Source organism: Haemaphysalis longicornis, unplaced genomic scaffold (genome assembly GCF_048455015.1).
Source record: "Haemaphysalis longicornis isolate Haplotype H1 unplaced genomic scaffold, Haemaphysalis longicornis Haplotype H1 scaffold_2, whole genome shotgun sequence".
NCBI classification, from domain to species: Eukaryota; Metazoa; Arthropoda; class Arachnida; order Ixodida; family Ixodidae; genus Haemaphysalis; species Haemaphysalis longicornis.
In genome coordinates this window covers 151127658-151147819 of record NW_027526295.1, presented here as the reverse complement: position 1 = coordinate 151147819, position 20162 = coordinate 151127658, and the positions used below count along the sequence as shown (strand labels likewise).

General features: G+C 48.0%; 2 protein-coding genes across 2 annotated transcripts in view; both read left to right on the top strand.

Annotated features, from left to right (window-relative positions):
• The window catches only part of LOC144167448 (venom allergen 5-like), a 75694-nt gene extending 69480 nt beyond the window's left edge, over positions 1-6214 (top strand). Inside the window, exon 7 of the mRNA XM_077696707.1 lies at positions 5898-6214. Coding sequence (XP_077552833.1) covers positions 5898-6203 — 306 coding nt within the window. The 3' untranslated portion in view covers positions 6204-6214. The remainder of the gene's footprint in view (positions 1-5897) is intronic.
• Positions 1-20162, top strand: part of Atp6ap2 (ATPase H(+)-transporting accessory protein 2) — a 571904-nt gene that overhangs the window by 177387 nt on the left and 374355 nt on the right. The window lies entirely within an intron of this gene.

Below are 20162 nucleotides of genomic sequence, written 5' to 3'. Positions count from 1 at the left end.
CGTGCCCCTCGCGAGGGGGATGTTTCACTGCGTCTTCTCTCGGTCGCGGGACCCGTGGCGCCATCTGGCGGAGGCGCGGCACAACTCGTAGCACTTTCTTTGAAAAAGCGCCTCGATAGCGCGGCAAATATGAAATAGGGATGACGCGCTTTCGAGGCAATCCGCCGACGCGGCTGCTTTGCGTACAGACTCGGCGGCGTGCGTCCCGGGATTCTGGTGCCGACCGAACCCCATTTTTATTCTTTCACGCGGTGGCGGTGTTTAACTTGCTTTATGTTGTGCCTAATTTTGAAGGTTAGGTTATCACTTTTTCTTTTTTCTCCACGTAAAGTCGGCCGCTGCTCAAGCAACTCCGCCTTCCGATGCGGGCACCCCGGCATCTGCCGATCCCACCATTGTTCGTGCCATTAATTTACAGTTACATCCTGTTGTATAAACACGCCCTCATGTCCTTTTCCCTTTCTTTTGCTTTCGACAGGGGACATTGTTTTTTTTTTCTGTATCACAAACACACAGTGCAAGCGCGTGTGCCTCGTGACACGAATCACCAGCGAGACTTCAGCGCAGTCCTTCAATGGGGCCATGCAGACAGAATACAAGTTTCGTTGATTCGAAAGATTGCCTCGTTAGAATCATACTGACACCACTTGTAACGTACTTCGCTCAAATAAGCTACATCACTAGGAAAACAGGAAATACCATGCAGTCCACTAGCTCATTTCTCGCTACAGAACCTATGATGTCATAAGCCCTGCTGTGCGATTGGCTGAGGCAGGCAAAAGCAAACGCAAATTCGGCAGGGCTTATAAGCTTGCCGAACGAGCTATTTGCATTTAAATGTAAGGCACATTACTTTTAAAGCAGTAAGAATTGTGGGGTGAACAATTTAAGTTACGAGCGAACACGTAAACACCGAAGCAGTTAGTGCGGAAATCTGCCGTTTGACACTATATCACAGCCGTCCGACGCGCTGGATTTGTCTGAAACAACACTGACCAACTGACACAAGCGGCCCGGTCGCTTACGTGGCCATGTTTGTCGAGTCATAATCGTTTAGAAAACGATTAGTAAGAACTGTAATAAAAATACGGCAGGTGCAGAAGTCCGGCCAGAAGCAAAGTGCGAACACTGGCACTTCAGCTAAGGCCCCTTCTGCGGGAGAGGAAAAGGAAACGAAATGCACTGGGGATATTTTGAGCTTAGCAGAGAGCTCAGGATAAAGACAGGACAGGATAAAGAGGAGAGAGACACAAAGAGAGAGAAAGGTATAAAGAGAGCTGCCAGTCCTACAAAGCGGTCAGTCCGGGCACATCAGTCAGTCACTGCACTACGGGGGGCTACAGCCCCTGCGTGAGGCTGGTCGTCTCCAGCTAATGGAGCAGATGGGCGAAGACTTCCCGTTGGGTTGCCGCAGGCCCCTTCGGGAACAGAAGGTCCTCCAAGCCGGCGCTGGGAAGGCCTCGACGCTGGAGCGCTCGGTGGAGCTCTGCTCTCGGCCCTGCGTGGGGGGAGGGGGGCAGAAGAAGAGTAGGTGCTCCAGCGTCTCTGGTTCCGGACAGTCCGCACATGTAGGGGAGTCCTTGCGCCGGTGTCGGTGCTGGCGCTCCGCCGTATTGCAGCAGTCGATCCGCACGCGGAGACGCAGGCAACGGGCATCCCTGCTGATACGTGCAGGCAACGGTCGCGGCGCCAGGCCACTCATGACCCGAGGGTCGGGGTGCATCGTCTGCACCATGCGGGCCAGGGCGGTGGGGGTTTCGTCGAAGGCGGTGACGTCTTGGGAAGCTGGGGTGCCCTCCTGGTGAGCCTCCCTGGCTCGTGCGTCGGCATCCTCGTGTCCCCGGATGCCACTGTGGCCCGGCAGCCAGTGGAGCCGCAGGTCACAGTATCGGGAGGCCACAGTGCGCAGCTTGGCTGCAAGGGAGCTCTCCGGGTAGCCGGGCAGGATTCACATTGAAGGGGAATAAACAGCGCTTCCAAAAGCAGCGTACAACCGTACTTATTCTGGCAAATTTGCTAGGTTCGAAGTCTTTCCAATTCAGTGCGACAACCCATCTGCGGTGGCACTCAAGGAACGCAGGAAATCTGTGCAGCGAATAGACTCCGCACATGCAGACACTTCATTTGTTGTGGTGCCCTTCAGACGTTTCTTGCATGAGCACTTTACGCTTACGCTGATTGTTGGTGCAGCCAACAACGGCGTAATCACACCCGGACAAGTTGCTTCTGTACATCGCAAAGTAAAGGCAATGAAGCCACCTGCACACAATTAAAAAAATCAACATCAATTGGAGACGAATAGTCGGGCGTCCTTCTGGCACGGCGAAACGTAGCCTCACAGGCAACCCCCGTCAAGACAAAGCACGTGTGGGGTGGCCCGCGCCTTAGCGGGTTGGGAGCGGAATTTATGGGCAAACCTGACAGCTCTCCGAAGCTTTGAACGTTCTCCTTAAAGCACTGTTGAATTTATCGCTTCTGACATACCGAATAATTGACACTAATTTTCGGTGCCGCCTGGACGTCTGATATCCACGCACGGCATGGAGCAACAGCGTGGGGCTGCGGTGTCGTCGACTCGCCCCGCAGTCTCCAAGAATCGCCTGCCAGGTGGAGCCACAATCGTTAGAAAATGGCGGCGCCCAGTGCACGATGGAAATTCTTGTCTGTACGCTTGCGGCTCCGATAATGCCTGCTCTGAGGCAGCCCAAGCAGCCCTACCGCAAATTACTAAATTAAATGGGTATCCGACTGCGAAAGGGCGAAAAAAAAAAAAAGAAAAAGCGGGAGCAGGCGGCGGAGGCGGGGGCACGGCGTTCGCCGGCGAAAAAGAAAATGTCAAAACACGAAGGTGGGAAGGTGCGCGGGTGAGAGCGAAATGCCGTGAGACCATAAGATGGCGCTACCTTAGCTATTTTAGGGGGCCTTAACTAATAATGATGATGGTAATTAGAGGCCCTCCCTTTGTATCGGGAGAGAGAGAGAGAGAGAGAGAGAGAGAGAGAGAGAGAGAGAGAGAGAGAGAGAGAGAGAGAGAGAGAGAGAGAGAGAGAGAGAGAGAGAGAGAGAGAGAGAGAGAAACTTAATTTTGTACATTCTGGGTTACTGAGGCGTGGTGACGTCGGTTGTCACCAACCGACTTGCCTGCGTTTTTCTACTTATTTGCCCTACCCTTCAAATAACCCAATGAGTTAATCAAGTGAGTTAATAATCAAATAACCCAATATTTGCCCTGCCCAGGCTGTGACCCCCTTCCTCATCCACGCTCATTCCATCCAACCATTCATGAAGTCCATCCGAGGGGAGGCAGTAGTCGATACTCGACTGTCTCCTGCCACATTCCCAACTGATTTAACCTTCCCATTTTGTCCCCTATTTACTATGATCAGGTTTTGTTCCTGACACATACCCAGCATCAGATGTCCGTTGCAGTCTGTGTACCCGCCTACGCCTTCAACGTGGGCATTCATGTCCCCTACCAATAGTACCTTCCCGGATTGTTTAAAATCCTCAATGTCCGTTTTTAGGCACGCCATCAGGTTTTCATTTTGCTCCTTAATCTCCTTACCCTTCCACAGGTACGACACTCCTAAGGACACCTCCCTACCCCCTATCATCCCATTCAACCACACATGCTCTTTACAGTCTTTTTTCACTCTTTTCCAATTTTCCCCCTGTTGTATAAGCATACCTACTCCTCAGCCATTTCTCGACCCAGCCGTCCTATTGCAACCTTCCCATACATACTCTCCGATTGCCGGACGTTCTTCTAGGTCCCTTAGGTGAGTCTCGGTCACTGCACATGCCCGGATATCTTCCTCTTCTAGCTGTTTACGAGTCTCCATCCATTTCTCTTGTTTCCTGCCACCCTGCATGTTTATGCACGCCATCTTCAGTTCTCGCCCTCTCTTATTTCTTCGATTCTTATTTCTTATTTCTCCTCTTTCTTAGATCTACCTGCACCCACCTGTACCGACCTAGCTATGTCCTTTTGTTCCATGTTTACTTCCTGCTCATAAACTCCTGCGGCCCCCTTTTAAAAACCACTGCTCGCTTTTCCTGCCGCCATCCGATGGCTTCTCCCACCTGCTTGCTGAAATGGACTCCGTCCCGCTGGAACGCCCTCTTCCAGCCCACTAGTCGGACATCAGTGTTGCGAAATCCATCGCCTTACCGAGCTCTCTTATCTCACTGTTCAGTAGTATTGCAGCGCCATCTATGAAAGTGGGCGATAAACAAGATAATGAAACCGGGGTCCTCCGCGACCTGCTGCCAGCGGCGCGAACGCAGCCGATCGCGGAGGCCACGATCAAACTGGCGCCTGTGAGATGGTAGTAGGCCTGGTCAGCAGGCTATATTTAGTTTGAAGTCCCCTTAGTACGTCATTGTCGAGGTCACAAAATACACATGATGAAGCGGGAGAATTGAAATTTTGACAGAAAATATTTAATTTCTCAGTGACTAAAGCATCGTTTGCTGCCGAACAAGCGCTGAGGGCCTTATAAAACACTAAATCTTTCGAATAAAACGAGTATTTTGTCTGCATGGCTACTTTGAGAATTCAATTGGTTGGTTTATTCAAACCTTTATTGGAGGAAAGGCGAGGATGGGGAACGGGAAGTGAAGTCATGTGGAAGTAGCAAAGGCCTTCGTCACACAATCGAATGTCTCTTTGAGCGTCCATGATGTGAATAAGACTCATCTCGCAATGGTTAGTCATCCCCGGACTAAACTAACCCCGCAAGGCCACTCTGTATTCCCTAATTGCACGGGACACTGGTCAGGTGTCAGTAATGTTAGGTGAACAGTTACGAAGCACGTAGAGAACAAAAGAAACAGAATACGCGGAATACAATGCCGAAAATTTGCAAAGCGGCGTTTTATGAAGGTGCGAGTGCAGCGGGCGAAAGTAGACCAGGATAACCGTAGGTAGCCTTCCATTGGATTTAGGAGGAAAGTAATAGAATTATACTTTAACAACGTGTGGGCTCGAGCTAGTTGGTACTCCATGATAAACACGTTTAAGCGCGAAAAAATCAGACATAGGACACAAAGGGGAAGGACAGGGGCTAACTTCCAAATGATTTTTATTTTCAAGACAAGATGTGTATAGGTAACAATAACACTGGGAGAAGAATAAACAGCGTAACTGTGAGTGTACTTATAATTTGTGTCTTATGTTGAAAATAAAAATGAGTAGGAAGTTAGTGTCGGTCCTTGTCCTTAACGTCCTACGTCTGAAATTTTCGTGCCTAAAGGGGTTTATCAATTAACAGGGCCGCGCTACTTTTCTGCTCCATTCGTTAATCTATTTAGAATTACTGAATGTTAAGAACGTAAGGGGGGAGACGATGCAGCAAGAAGTTTGCGTCCTCGAAAAGAATTAATTACAGCCCCTTTATTTCCCCACTCCCGCCTCCATCAGCTCCTTGTCGTTCACAAGAATAGACGGTGAGCAAGCAGGCTAGGGAAAACAATTTTGTTTGCGAACTGATTCTTTTTGACTAACAATTTTTGTGCTTTGGCATGGTGGCACTCGGAAAAAGTCACGAAAAGACAAACATAAACATAAATAAAAAATCGTAAAAACCGACCAACTGTGCGCAACACTTTGCATTTGCGGAAAAATGCGCAATTGGTGAAGATCAAGCCTTTATTCGCTATAATAGTGGTGTAGGTTCTGGCATCAGACAGGTATTTTGAAGGTCGTGGGCTCCGGTCTCTACCTGGGGAGCATTTTTGTCGCTAATTTCGTTCTTTTAAACATCAGAACATTCATTTAAAGAAGAAAAAAATTCGAGCCACTTCCCTGTACCGTCTATTGAGTTCTTTGCTCCTGACTTTCCCAGCTGTGCTTGTGAGTGCGTAAGTGTGTGGAGTTGGTATTCATTACCACGCAGGAAACGTCCGGTGGCAGCGCGGAGGCGGCGGCCTCCATGTCCAAATGGATTATACCCGGCATCGGCATAGCGGCCACAGCCGTAGTCATGATTTTCGTGTTCTACTGCGTGTGCAAAATGCACCGGTCACACCGCAGTGCGGGCCCGCCCGCTGCCGCTGATGCACCGGAGTCGCGACCCGAAGAAGGGGCGGCCCCGCACCCCGAAGAAGGTGCGGCCCCACACCCCGCAGAAGGGGGCGATGGCGAAGCAGCCGGTGGCAGCAAGGAGGCCATCGTCCCTGAAGAAAAGAAGGCGGGCGAATAAACAAACGTACGTGTAGGCCATATGCACCCCCACCCCCTCCCTACGGCCGGTGGGCATTTCGCTTGTAATATTTATTTACTGAATACACGAGGCCAGTGTCCTGTATATTTCATCTTGCTTACCTATTGTGGTACACCTAGGAGATAAACACTGAACTTCGCTGGACTATTATTATTCAACATTTTTTTTTGTAAAATAAAGATTGCTTTTTAAATTAAAATACACTAATTTAACGTAACATTTATTGGCGTTTTTGGGGCTTTTCTATTTATGACTTACGGCAGCAGCCGCAATCATTCAGTACTACTTCTACTTTCTGCCGACAGACGACAGGCTAGTCAACTTGCCCCGTGCTTGCCCCGGCGCAGGGGGGCAACCGAAGACCGGCTTTTGATACATGGGGCCTATGGGGAGTTTCGCAACTGTATATAGGCGCCGCCGTTATCCTAAGGTTGAAGCTAGGCTCGTCTGGCCGACGCTGCCTGCGCTTTGAGTCGTAAATCAGCCTTTGTTGTCGGGTCTTCGGGACAGAAAACTCTCAATATGTGGTCTATGTATTTTGACTCGATCCTACAAGTACAAAGTTGTTTAACGTACGTTGTTTAACACCCACGATTACCTTTGCACGCAGCTTTAGTGGTCGTTTGCTTGAAAGGCGAATGCCATAGCCCAGGGTGCTGTCATCTCGGGCAGAGTGAATGCCAGCGTGCTGAATTCATTTTTCGCTGTCACAGCATTTTCGCGCGATATCGCTACGCGAAAATATGCTTTTTTGCCTTTTAAGTTGTTTCAAACACTCTGGGTATCCGTTGTGTGTGCGTGCGTGCGTGTATGTGTGTGAGTGTGTGTGTGCGTGTGTGTGTGTGTGTGTGCGTGCGTGCGTGCGTGCGTGTGTGTGTGTGTGTGTGTGTGTGTGTGTGTGTGTGTGTGTGTGTGTGTGTGTGTGTGTGTGTGTGTGTGTGTGTGTGTGCGCGAGAGTGCACGTGCACGAAAACAGCGTAATACCGATAAGCTCTCGTGTATTGCTTATAGGCAGGCGACTACGATAGTCAAATAATATGTTAGGCTTCCACGGGTGCGAATCAATCATTCTTTTGCGTTTTGTTTAATATGCTTAGGGGTTTTAAGTACCTACTGCAATCTCGCTACCAAATTATTTGCCGTGAGTGAAAAAGTCATGGTATTCCGCGATGCCTTTTATATCGCTATCGACTCTACATGTGTATTTTTTTCAAAAGGCTGTTTCTGAATTTCTAGATTTGCTGGGGTAATATATTCTGCACATAATCTGTTGCCGTGACATATTAATGGCATTATTTTTTCGGTCAGCAGTTAAGCTGATCCCTAATATCTGTATGCACAACATCGGCTGTAAGTAAGTTGTTCGGGATATTAGTGAATAAACACATCAAGTGGAGAACTATACCAATCGTAACTCGGGTAAAGACTTTTATAACATTACTTAGACCACGTCAATTTATGGTAGACTGAAAGTCTCTCCGTTACATTTGTATATGCAAGCATGCATGCCAATAAACGGCACCAACACGTTTACCCTGCCTATTGCGGAAGAAATACCGATAGCCATTTGGACAGTGCACACTCCAGATGCTGAAGTATAAGACGTCTATGTTAATAGTATCGCGGTAAAAGTTACGCCAAACGCTTCAAGTAGTGTTGCCATGTCATCTACTTATCTGTCAAGGACCGCACGTTTAAAGGAGAGAAAAGGAAACGACATAGGGGGTATTTTTGTGTTTACTAATGGTTGGATTTCGGTCGGTTGAATTCCCATAATTTGGTTCTTGCTCTGGGCTTGGGCTTCGGGTGCGGCCCAAGCCCAAGCCCAGGCCGCCTGGGGGTCCAGGCAGGGCAAGCCCAGGCAGGGTGGGGGTCAGGCCGCACCCCAAGCTTTGGGCTTGGGGTGCGGCCTGACACCGGTGACCATTGCCAGTAATGCACTCCCTCACCAGAGGAGGATTGGCCACTCTGGTGTAGCAACGGCCACAACCTCCCATGAATACGCTAAATAACCCACGGCCCTCAGTCCCCAGCGGCTGCGAAGCAACTGACCACGGCGGCGGTCAGACCTGTGACGCAGCAGAGGGTGCTAAGAATCCCTGGATCCGGACAGGCCGCCAATGGAATCTGAACCTGGCAACGTTAAACGCGTGAACCTTATCTAGCGAAGCAAGTCTCGAGGTGTTGTTCGAGGAACTATAGGGCATTAAATGGGATGTAATAGGGCTTAGCGAGGTTAGGAGGGCAGGCGAAGCCTTTACGGTGCTGAAAAATGGACACGTCCTATGTTACCGGGGTCTAGAGGCCAGAAGAGAACTGGAAGTGGGATTTCTAGTCAATAAAAGCATAGCTAGCAACATAGACGAATACTATAGCATTAACGAAAGGGCAGCAGGTCTTGTAATTAGGCTCAATAAGAGGTACAAGCTCAAGGTGGTGCAGGGCTACGCGCCCACATCCAGCCACGACAACCAAGTAGTGGAACGCTTCTATGAAGGTGTGGAATCGGCAATGGCTAAAGTAAAAAACACAGTATACCGTAGTTATGGGGGACTTCAATGCTAAAGTAGGCAAGAATCAGGATGGAGACAAGGCAGTTGGGAACTATGGTCTGGGATGTAGAAATAGCAGGGGGGACCTACTAGTTGAGTTTGCAGAACGGAATAACCTACGCATAATGAATACCTTCTTCTGTAAACGGGAGAGTCGGAAGTGGACCTGGAGGAGGCCGAATGGGGAGCACAAAAATGAAATGAAATAGACTTCATATTATGCAATAACCCTGGCGTCGTGCAGGATGTGGAAGTGCTCAGAAGGGTAAGGTGTAGTGACCACCGTATGGTAAGATCTCGAATTAGGCTAGATTTGAGGAGGGATCGCAACAAGCCAGTACGAAACAAGCCGATAAATGAGCTAACAGTAAGACGCAAAGTAGAATAATTCAGGATCGCGCTGCAGAACCGATATTCCGCTCTTAACGAGGAAGCCGAGCTTACGACACAGGAAGCCAGCGACAACCTTACACGCATTATCACGGAGTGAGCAGTAGAAGTCGGGGGCACTATGGCTAGACAGGATACTGGTAAACTTTCACAGGAGACGAAAGATCTAATCAGGAAACGGCAAACCATGACAATCTCTACCGCAGCTGACAGAATAGAACTAGTGGAGCTCTCGAAGTTAATCAATAAGCATAAGACAGCTGACATACGGAAGTATACGCCTCGAGCGCGGCCTGTAGGGGCGCCACTGAAATCCCCCTAGCGGCCCGTTTCGAAAGCAGGCGCGGGAGTCCCGGGCCCGCTCCCCCCTGTCGCCGTTGCTTTTGGGGCTCGTTCAAGACAGCGATTTACCGTTTGTCCGCGTTCAAAATACCGAATAACGTGGAGCAGGCACTCTGTTTGCAAGCGTGGTGTGTTCACGAGAGTATAAACGTTTATGATGCGATCTTAGTGAGATCTATATGAGCGCCGGGCGTGTGTCATAGGCCGGCGTCCCGAAGCCAGCATTTGCATGCAGCTGATTGCAATTCCGCTGCCCTGAAATTTAGTGGCAGTGTATCCGTAAGCAGTGTTTCTCCGATGGTCATGTTGCGGCCATACACACTATGATGTAAATCGACTTTGTGCACTTACAAAATCCAGCGGAGCACTCCTACCTGACAGCGCGCAAGTTACGCCTGCCAATATCACATATCAGATATTGAACAGTACCATGAACAAGCCAATGCGGCATAAATTTCACAAACATTGTACCAAAGAAGTACGATGGATAATGCAAAATTACACTCCGGAGTCAGCACACGACGACAAATTTAATGCTGTGTCGTCTTGTCCCGAGGTGAGCGCTCGCAAAGATTCATCTGCTACATTTATCATCCACGAGAGGCGCGAAGATGGGCTTATAGAGTAATCCGCGTCCGTGACCAAACTCTTCTTCGAAACATCGTCATATGACACAGGGAGACTGCACAATCTAGCATAAACCGAAATCAGAGACCCTTATCAGATACGACACTCTTCCAACGAGCCCGTGTGTACGAGATTTCGGCGCACGTTAAGGATCTCCAGGTGGTCAAAATTAATCCGGACCCCTCCACTACGGCGTGCCTCATCGTCTCCGTTGCGTCGGCGAGTTAAACCCTGCAACCAATCAATCAACTCTTCCAACGACACCTTGTATCGCTTGTGAATTGGCAACCCTGTATTCTTCAAAAAATGCGTCCGCCGAGTGATCAGTCGTTCGTTGAAGGCGAAAAACAAACGAAAAGTGAACACGCAGCTTGTGTGCGTGGTTACTAAAACGTTCATTCGTTGATTTCGCTCCGCATTTGTAAACAACGATAGTTGAGCGTCCTCCTCCTCCTCCCCCCCCCCCCCCCCCCCCCCCATGTCTAGCGAAATATCAGTGCATTTCGCATCTAGGTGGTCTGGTGAATACTACCTCGCGCAAACAAAAGTCTTTAGCATTTCAGAAGCTGCACTAATTTTTTTTTTCATTCCCCTACGACTACAGTCAAACCCGTTTATAGCGAATTGCAATATGCACCACGATTACTTCGATATATCCAATAGTTCGATATAGCCGAACCCGCCTATAACGAACTTAGCGTTACAAGTTCGCAATCCGCGGGAGCCCCCCTCCTCCTCCTCAACTCCACCATCCCCGCATGCAAAAACAAACACAGTAAATTTACTGGTATGGTAACGGCTACTTAAGTAGCCGTTACCATACCCAAAATAATCCATTTATTGCAAGTATTAAACCTACTTTCCGCCTGAACTGCCTACTTTGCAAAGAAAAAAGCGGTGATTTTTGTTTTTGCTTTCGTTTTGACGTGTTCGAAGGTGACAGCGGTGATATGCTGCTGCCGTCGCCGACGCCCGCAAGAGCGGCCAAGAAGCGCGCAGAACCGCCTCCCCGGGTAGCTCTTGTTGGCGTTAGAGCGCTCTACCAAGACGCATAGCATTCTCTACACGAAACATTATTTGCACCAGTTCGAGTCCGCGTCCTCCAAAATCTAAGCATTGGCGGAGCACATTGACTGCCGAAAGCGCTTCATTAGAAGCGTCGGACGGCTTTCACTCGGGACATCATCGGGAATGGGGGGGGGGAGCTCTTCCCACAGCTCACCGATGTTGCTGTCACAGCTCACCGATGTTGCTGACTCGCTGACTGCGCGGGTTCCATCGTGAGTCCCGCGCGTCGGAAACAGTTACGGAAAGTGTCGGGCGTCATGTCGCTCCGTGCAAGGCGCAATGTCTAAGTCGCAACTCTTGCTCCGTGGTCGCGGCCAAACCACATCTCAATTGCCGCTCCGAGACCATGCATTTCGGCGGCCATTGTAGGCGCGCAGAGTTCGATATATCGGATGTGAACTTCGTTATAAGGAATATGTTTCCCATGTATTTCCGTAACTGAATTATTTTTGTACGATATGTAGCATAATTCGCTCTATCGGGGTTCGTTATAGCCGGGTTTGACTGTATTCTATTTATTCCTGACTTGCAGACCTTTCATTTTCCCGTGGTTTCATTAACATATACCTTGGTTCTTACTATAAGGCATGAGTGGGCACATATCTGACAATGCACATGCTTTGAGTTTACTTAACATTTTCGCGTGGCTTATATTCCCATAAAAGGCACAAGTTTTTGTCAGCTATTGGGTTATCACATCCCCGAAACATATTTTTCTACGACATACATATTCGAAGAAAAGCCGCATTTGTTTGCGCTGCAAAGCGAACCAACCTCTTACAGTGCCAATATCAGGTCTAAACGAGGCGATCACTTGTGCTGACGTGTTCGAAGGTGACAGCGGTGATATGCTGCTACCGTCGCCGACGCCCGCAAGAGCGGCCAAGAAGCGCGCAGAACCGCCTCCCCGGGTAGCTCTTGTTGGCGTGAGAGCGCTCTACCAAGACGCAGCTGTTTTTTAAGTGCGAAGCACTTCTTAGTCGGGCCTACTCCTGCTTCCACCGCCGTCCTCCGTCCGCAGCCTAGCAACGGAGCTAGCTACCGTGCCTAGCAACGGCGCCGGATTTCCGACGCGTGAGGGCGCTCGCATAGCGCCTCCTCTCCCCCCTCGCCTACTCTCCTAAAGCCCCTTTACTACTCTCCAGCTCGCAACACCCTCTCTCGGCGCGCCAGCCAGGCCACTACACTATATATAAAAAAAAAAAAAACAGCATCCGGCGCCAGGGGCCGTATTCTGCTGATCCGATGCGCCTCGGATGCTCGTGACGTCAAAATGACGTAAAATCGCCAAAGCTCCGCCCTCGGAGCATGCCTCGGGAGATCGCGGGCAGTACGTCATGTCCGGAAGTGCGTGTCAACGCCTTCGGGGACAATCTCATAACTTTGAAATGCTGCTAGAATTAATAAAATTGTTTAAATATAACAAAGCATTTCCTGTTTGTGTGTTTTCACGGGCACTGCCGGCTGCTAATGCTAGTTTAACAGGTTTACACGCATTTATGTTTTTACTTTGTTCCGTTATGGGGCGCCAGGGAGCGCTGCGCGCGGCACAGCTGTTTTTAAAGGAGGCATATTTGAACGCTCAGTAGAGTTGCTGCACAAAGATTTCGTCCCACAAGGGCGTTCTCTTGGGACAAAAAGCGACGTAAACGGTACGCTGTTGCCCGGCAGTTATATATAAGAGGACTGTGACGTGAGTACGATATTTTGATCGATTTTCTAACGCCATGTCATTGTTCGGCCACTCTCGCTTGTGCAGTGAATTAAACCAGTTTTTCAAAACGCATGTGTGCGCGTTTTGCGCACGATCAGATTGCGTACTTATATTGTCACGAAGCCAAGGATGACGCAGTTGTCTTGAAGGAAAAACACGTTTATTGTAGCGAACTTGTGCTCCCCTAACAGCTCAAAAGAATACAGAGGCGGCGAAGCAGCGGTCAACAGAGTGACTTGTGCAGGCGAGTGTCGTCGAATCGAATGCCGCGGCGTCTGCTCTGCACGCTTTTATCTTTCGGCGCAAGTGTTTCTCGAACCGTCCATTGAAATACAGGACATTGTATATCAGAGAAGATTATTCTGGGCTAGTGCCGTTAGGGCGAAACAGTCTGCTTATCGGAATGAGATAGCCCGTGCGGCATAAAAATAAAGAATGGAAGACGCGCTTCGCGGACACAGATAACAGGGCCAGGCGTGGCCGGGCGGTAAAAACAAAGAATAAACAAACCCATACATGGTTCGCGGCAATATCATGGCAAGCTCGTTTTAATTTTTTTAATGAAAGCAGGGCTGCAAGTGCAACGTCAATGAAAAATAGTACTGACCTCCAATCTTTAGCGTCCCGAGGATACGTTACCCGCCTAGCTTTGTTTCATGAGCTATATTAACATGCTATTCTGCGTGACGAACTGCTCTAACAGCCTGAGCATGTATCACGTCACATTGACCACGCCCACAAATTTTGTGTTTAATCATGCAACTTGAAGTAGTTTGCTCAGTTTTTTTTCTTAAAACATCCCGAGAATCAAACCGCCTTCCCGCAGGTATTGTTTTCATCCGCGATAACCACTTCTTTCTACAAGCATAGGTACAACTGTGCAATAAGGTGTAATTTTTGTAAGTGAGCACCTGCATGCATTGTATCCTTACGTTAGCATATTTTGTAATTCCACTTCCCTATTTAATGCCTCTATCCTTGAGGGTTAAATAGGTAAAGCATATCGCAATACCCTTCGTTAACTAAGATAGAGACCAAATTTTCAACCCTTTGTTGTTATTTGGCCGTTAAGCTCGTAATGAACACATTTTCAGACACACTGCATCTGGAGAGCTGCTGGACGTGTAAGGCCCTGCACGAACAAGCAGTACTGTGGGCCTCAACAATAGGTGCCAACTATGAGCACTTCAACAAGCTGGAGTAGAGAAAGCAGTTTTGGCATTGCATCACACATCAATGTGCCCTTCTTTATTTTTGCAATGAAGATAGCATTGGTCTCTGTGCACTTTAAATAACGCTGTGTACGATCACTACAGAAATGCTATAGTTGATTTTGTCACGATTATTTTTTTCCAAGTGTTGGTTACTCTTGGACGGTGCTGCTGCATGCAGGGGAAAAGGAAACAGTTCAACATAACTTGTCACACTCTGATTTATTGAGGAAAAATTCAATACACCTTTGTAGATGCTGCTGTTGGCATATCATACTTATTTTTTACAAGCAGGTGTCCTACATGATAAAAAAATCGCAATATCACTCTTCACAAACCTAAGCAAGCAGTCATCAAAGCACTGAGTGCTAGAATACAGGCGACTATGGGGTAAGTGAAACTTTTGTGACCATTTTTCCACTTATCATGAGAATGTCAGAGTAAACCATGACAGTGAACTCTGCGTTAAGAGACAGCCTCCAACATTTTAAGCATGTTTATTTTTTTGTATCAACAGTAGAGATGCATACTGGCATATTATGTTCTCTTAAGTAAAATGAACTGTCAGAGATTGCCAAACAAAGTCACCGTGCAATGGTTGTGCTATGTCATAATATAACTCTTGACAGGACTGAACTAAACGTGTCCAGAAGAGTCCGCAGTATACTGATTATTTTATTTTGTTTGTGGTACATGCATCATCATTCTTTGCGTCACAGCAGAATGACGGCTACAGTGTAATAAACAGAATTTTCTCAAGACAATCTTGACCGGTCTCAGGCTATACTCACAACAAGGCCTCACGACCCATCAAAACAGTAGTCACTAGCTATCCCAGATCAAGCAACACCGTGTCAAGACATAGTATATAGTGGTCGAGAGCAAAGCAACTTTCTCTGTTATCCTCACACAAGTATGTCATACACAAAACGACAAGAAGCTTCTCTACAGGAAACAATGACGCGTCAGGGCATAGTATATGCTGCTTGAAACAACAACAAAACAACTTTCTCCCAACAAAACAAACACCGCACACCACACACAATCAGAAACGAAAGTTAAAAATGACACGTTTAGTGCCACCAAGCTGTCTGAAGATGCGTTGGTTGCCCTGCTCTGCACCTGCCTGTCCTTCAGGAGCAAGAATCCACATGTCGGGGGCAGGCACCTCCTCAGCCGCGTCGTCTGTATCACTGCCCTCGTCCACTTGCTGCTGCTGCAGCTATTGTCGTCAGTCGTTCCAACAGGCAGCCACACAACACACATTGACAATGTTGGCTGCTAGAGGAGGCCTATGAAGAAAAGCTGGTGCTACTGCAGGCAAGGAAAACAGCTCTTGAGAACTGCAATGTTGCACTTCACGACAGACCACATCGAAGCATGTGCGGCATTGTACTTTTCTTCAGGTGTCTGGGGCCTGGATGACGAGCGGGGGGTGTCATGAGCCACGACTCGAACATGTGGCCACCATCAACCCCAGAACTCGCCACCAGGCTTTACACGTCGCGCGCAACAGTGAACAGGCAGTCACACAAAGGCACTGTAGTCGGCAGTCACGGTCAGGGCCTTAATACAGGCGTCGCACACCTGAAAGAAATACATAACACAATTATGTACTAAAGCATTAAACAAGTACACAGTTTTAAAAAAGGAAAAAGTAATAAACAAGAGCAAGAATACAAAGAACTGGGTTACTCAGAACTGATTCATTCCGCAACTGCATGCAACGACGAACGACGTCGCTGTGTTGTATGTGCCTTTTCTTTAATCTTCGTTGTTTCGCGTAGCAGGGGAATTAGAGCATGCAGGCAGCCTGAGAGGAAAATTGGTTACTTACAACCATAGAAAGGGCCCTCCCACCCGTATATGCGGTACAACTGGGGAACACAACCTCCCCTCCCCACCCCGCATTTCGAAATCGATAAACCCTAAAAACGAGCCGGCAAGCTGAACTTGTCACTTTTTCACTATGTGTCAAGGAGGGCAAAACATGTCATCCGAAGTGACAAGGCGCGGAAGCATTTGACACATGATGGGGGGTGGGGCGAGGGCGACATACGTTACGAATATATTACACGGTTCGTTATGAAGTCTTTTAGACGCCCAACACGATACACCTGTTTATCTTTCTTTATAAGCTTTTTTTCTTTTTAGACGCCACCCTATTCGATACCTCTGAACGTGTTCATTTTAGCTACATTTTTTGACATACCTTTTCGATATAATTTCACTTAAGCGAACATAGGCCGGAGAGTTAAAAGATTATTTACATATGCATGCATCTGCTAAGTTGTTTTTTTTACACACTATTTGATCATTCACAATTGCGAAATTTATGGGAGATCACTGCCACCACACGACACCGCTCAAAACAAAAGCATTTCAGTGACGGCTTTTCAGACATCGCGCTTCTTTTCCCTTCGATGCAAAACAATGGGGCTACATCATTTTTTGCTTCCGTAACAAACGTAGCCAGAAACAAGTAGCACTTACACCGTGCTTACGTCACCGGGGTATCCAAAACCCCCGTGTGTCGAGTTCCGTCAGTGCCGACACCACAGTGTGAACGCTGCGACTGGCGGCGGGGTGCGACAGTGTTTCATGGTGGCAGAAAACGCTTTGCACACTGTCAGTTGCGAAGAGGGGCAAAGCACGCACAGCACCTTCGTATCTGTTGACACTTCGCTGCACCTCGATGGCCGATAAGGGCTTCCAATTTCAGCGCCTCGGCAACGGCGTGAATGCTGCGGCTGACCGACGGCTGCGTCATGCCAAGAGTATCACTGCTACTGACAATCTGTGAAAGCTGCCGGTAGCGAAGAACCTCAGCGCGCACATCACGTTCGCTTCCGCAGATAGCCCCGTCGCACCTCTAGGCCTAACGTGCTCGTCAAGTGCGTCCCACAGCATCCGTGCCGGGCCCTTGTTGACACGGAAACGGCGCTGAAAGTCGCCGTCGCTCAGTCGACGCTCAGGCACGGGATCCTCCTCCAGCAGCTCCAACAAAAGTGCAAAGACAGGCGGCCATCGTACAATCCGATGCGGGGTCAACCGCGCCGGATTTCACCCGCCGGTCGCGGGAGAACGAGCGGGAGCCTTTGGCTACGTGACGTCACCAAAACCACCAAAACATAGCCAAAATATAGCCGCATGACGCAGGCCGGCTGACGTCACCGCTCCGAGCCAATCGCGTGACACCCCATCCGAGCGCCTCCTCACGTGACCGCACCGGATTGCGTCTCGTATCTAATCCGAGGCGCGCCGGATGCCCAGCAGAATACGGCCCCAGGGGCCGTATTCTGCTATCCGGCACCTATCCGACGCGCGTCGGATGTTCGTGACGTCAAAATGACGTGAAAATCGCCAACCGCCCCGCCCTCGGAGATCGCGGGTAGTACGTCATCGCCTTCGGGGACAATCTCATAACTTTCAAATGCTGCTAGAGCGAAATTAATAAAATTGCTTAAATATAACAAAGCCTTTTCTGTTTTCGGATTTTCACGGGCAGTGTTGTCGCTGTTAATGCTAGTTGAACAGGTTTACACGCATTTATGCTTTTACTTTGTTCCGTTATGAGGCGCCAGGGAGCGCTGCGCGCGGCACAGCTGTTTTTAAAGGAGGCATATTTGAACGCTCAGTACAGTTGCTGCACAAAGATTTCGTCCCACAAGGGCGTTCTCTTGGGACGAAAAGCGACGTAAACGGTACGCTGTTGCCCGGCAGTTATATATAAGAGGACTGTGACGTGAGTATGATATTTTGATCGATTTTCTAACGCCATGTCATTGTTCGGCCACTCTCGCTTGTGCAATGAATTAAACCCATTTTTCAAAACGTATGTGTGCGCGTTTTGCGCACGATCAGATTGCGTACTTATATTGTCACGAAGCCAAGGATGACGCAGTTGTCTTGAAGGAAAAACAAGTTTATTGTAGCGAACTTGTGCTCCCCTAACAACTCAAAAGAATACAGAGGCGGCGAAGCAGCGGTCAACAAAGTGACTTGTGCAAGCGAGTGTCGTCGAATCGAATGCCGCGGCGTCTGCTCTGCACGCTTTTATCTTTCGGCGCAAGTGTTTCTCGAACCGTCCATTGAAATAAAGAACATTGTATATCAGAGAAGATTATTCTGGGCTAGTGCCGTTAGGGCGAAACAGTCTGCTTATCGGAATGAGATAGCCCGTGCGGCATAAAAATAAAGAATGGAAGACTCGCTTCGCGGACACAGATAACAGAGCCAGGCGTGGCCGGGTGGTAAAAACAAACAATAAATAAACAAACCCATACATGGTTCGGGTAATATCACGGCAAGCTCGTTTTCATTTTTTTAAATGAAAGCAGGGGTGCAAGTGCAACGTCAATGAAAGAGAGTACTGACCACCAATCTTTAGCGTCCCGAGGATACGTTTCCCGCAAAGCTTTGTTTCATGAGCTATATTAATATGCTCTTCTGCGTGACGAACTGCTCTAACAGCCTCAGCCTGTATCACGTCACATTGACCACGCCCACAAATTTGGTGCTTAATCATGCAACTTGAAGTAGTTTGCTCAGTTTTTTTCTTAAAACATCCCGAGAATCAAACCGCCTTCCCGTTAGGTATTGTTTCCATCCACGATAATCACTTGTTTCTACAAGCATAGGTACAACTGTGCAATGAGGTGCAATTTTTGTAATTGAGCACCTGCAATGTATCCTTACGTTAGCATATTTTGTAATTCCATTTCCCTATTTAATGCCTCTACCCTTGAGGGTTAAATAGGTAAAGTATATCCCATTACGCTTCGTTAACTAAGATAGAGACCGAATTTTCAACCCCTTGTTTTTTGGCCGTTAAGCTCATAATGAACACATTTTCAGACACACTGGATCTGGAGAGCGGCTGGTTGTCGAAGGCCCTGAACGAACAACCAGTACTGTGGGCCTCAACAAGAATAGATGCCAACTATGAGCACTTTAACAAGCTGGAGTAGAGAACGCAGTTTTGGCATTGCATCACAAACATCAATGTGCCCTTCTTTATTTTTGCTATGAAGTTGTGTTGGTTTCTGTGCACTTTAAATAAGGCTGTGTACCATTACTACAGAAATGCTATAGTTGATTTTGTCACGATTATTTTTTACCAGTGTTGGTTACTCTTGGACGGTGCTGCTGCATGCAGGGGAAAAGGAAACAGTTCAACATAACTTGTCACACCCTGATTTATTGAGGAAAAATTCAATACACATTTGTAGATGCTCCTGTTGGCATATCATAATTATTTTTTACAAGTAGGTGTCCTTCATGATAGAAAAAATCGCAATATCACTTCACAAATCTAAGCAAGCAGTCACCAAAGCACTCAGTGCTAGAATACAGGCAATGGTGTGGTAAATGAAAATTTTTTGACCATTTTTCCACTTATCATGAGAATGTCAGAGTAAACCATGACAGTGAACTCTGCGTTAAGAGACAGCCTCCAACATTTTAAGCATGTTTATTTTTTTGTATCAACAGTAGAGATGCATACTGGCATATTGTGTTCTCTTAAGTAAAATGAACTGTCAGAGATTGCCAAACAAAGCCACCGTGCAATGGTTGTGCTATGTCATAATATAACTCTTGACAGGACTGAACTAAACGTGTCCAGAAGAGTCCGCAGTATACTGATTATTTTATTTTGTTTGTGGTACATGCATCATCATTCTTTGCGTCACAGCAGAATGACGGCTACAGTGTAATAAACAGAATTTTCTCAAGACAATCTTGACCGGTCTCAGGCTATACTCACAACAAGGCCTCACGACCCATCAAAACAGTAGTCACTGGCTATCCCAGATCAAGCAACACCGTGTCAAGACATAGTATATAGTGGTCGAGAGCAAAGCAACTTTCTCTGTTATCCTCACACAAGTATGTCAAACACAAAACGACAAGAAGCTTCTCTACAGGATACAATGTCGCGTCAGGGCATAGTATATGCTGCTTGAAACAACAACAAAACAATTTTCTCCCAACAAAACAAACACCGCACACCACACACAATCAGAAACGAAAG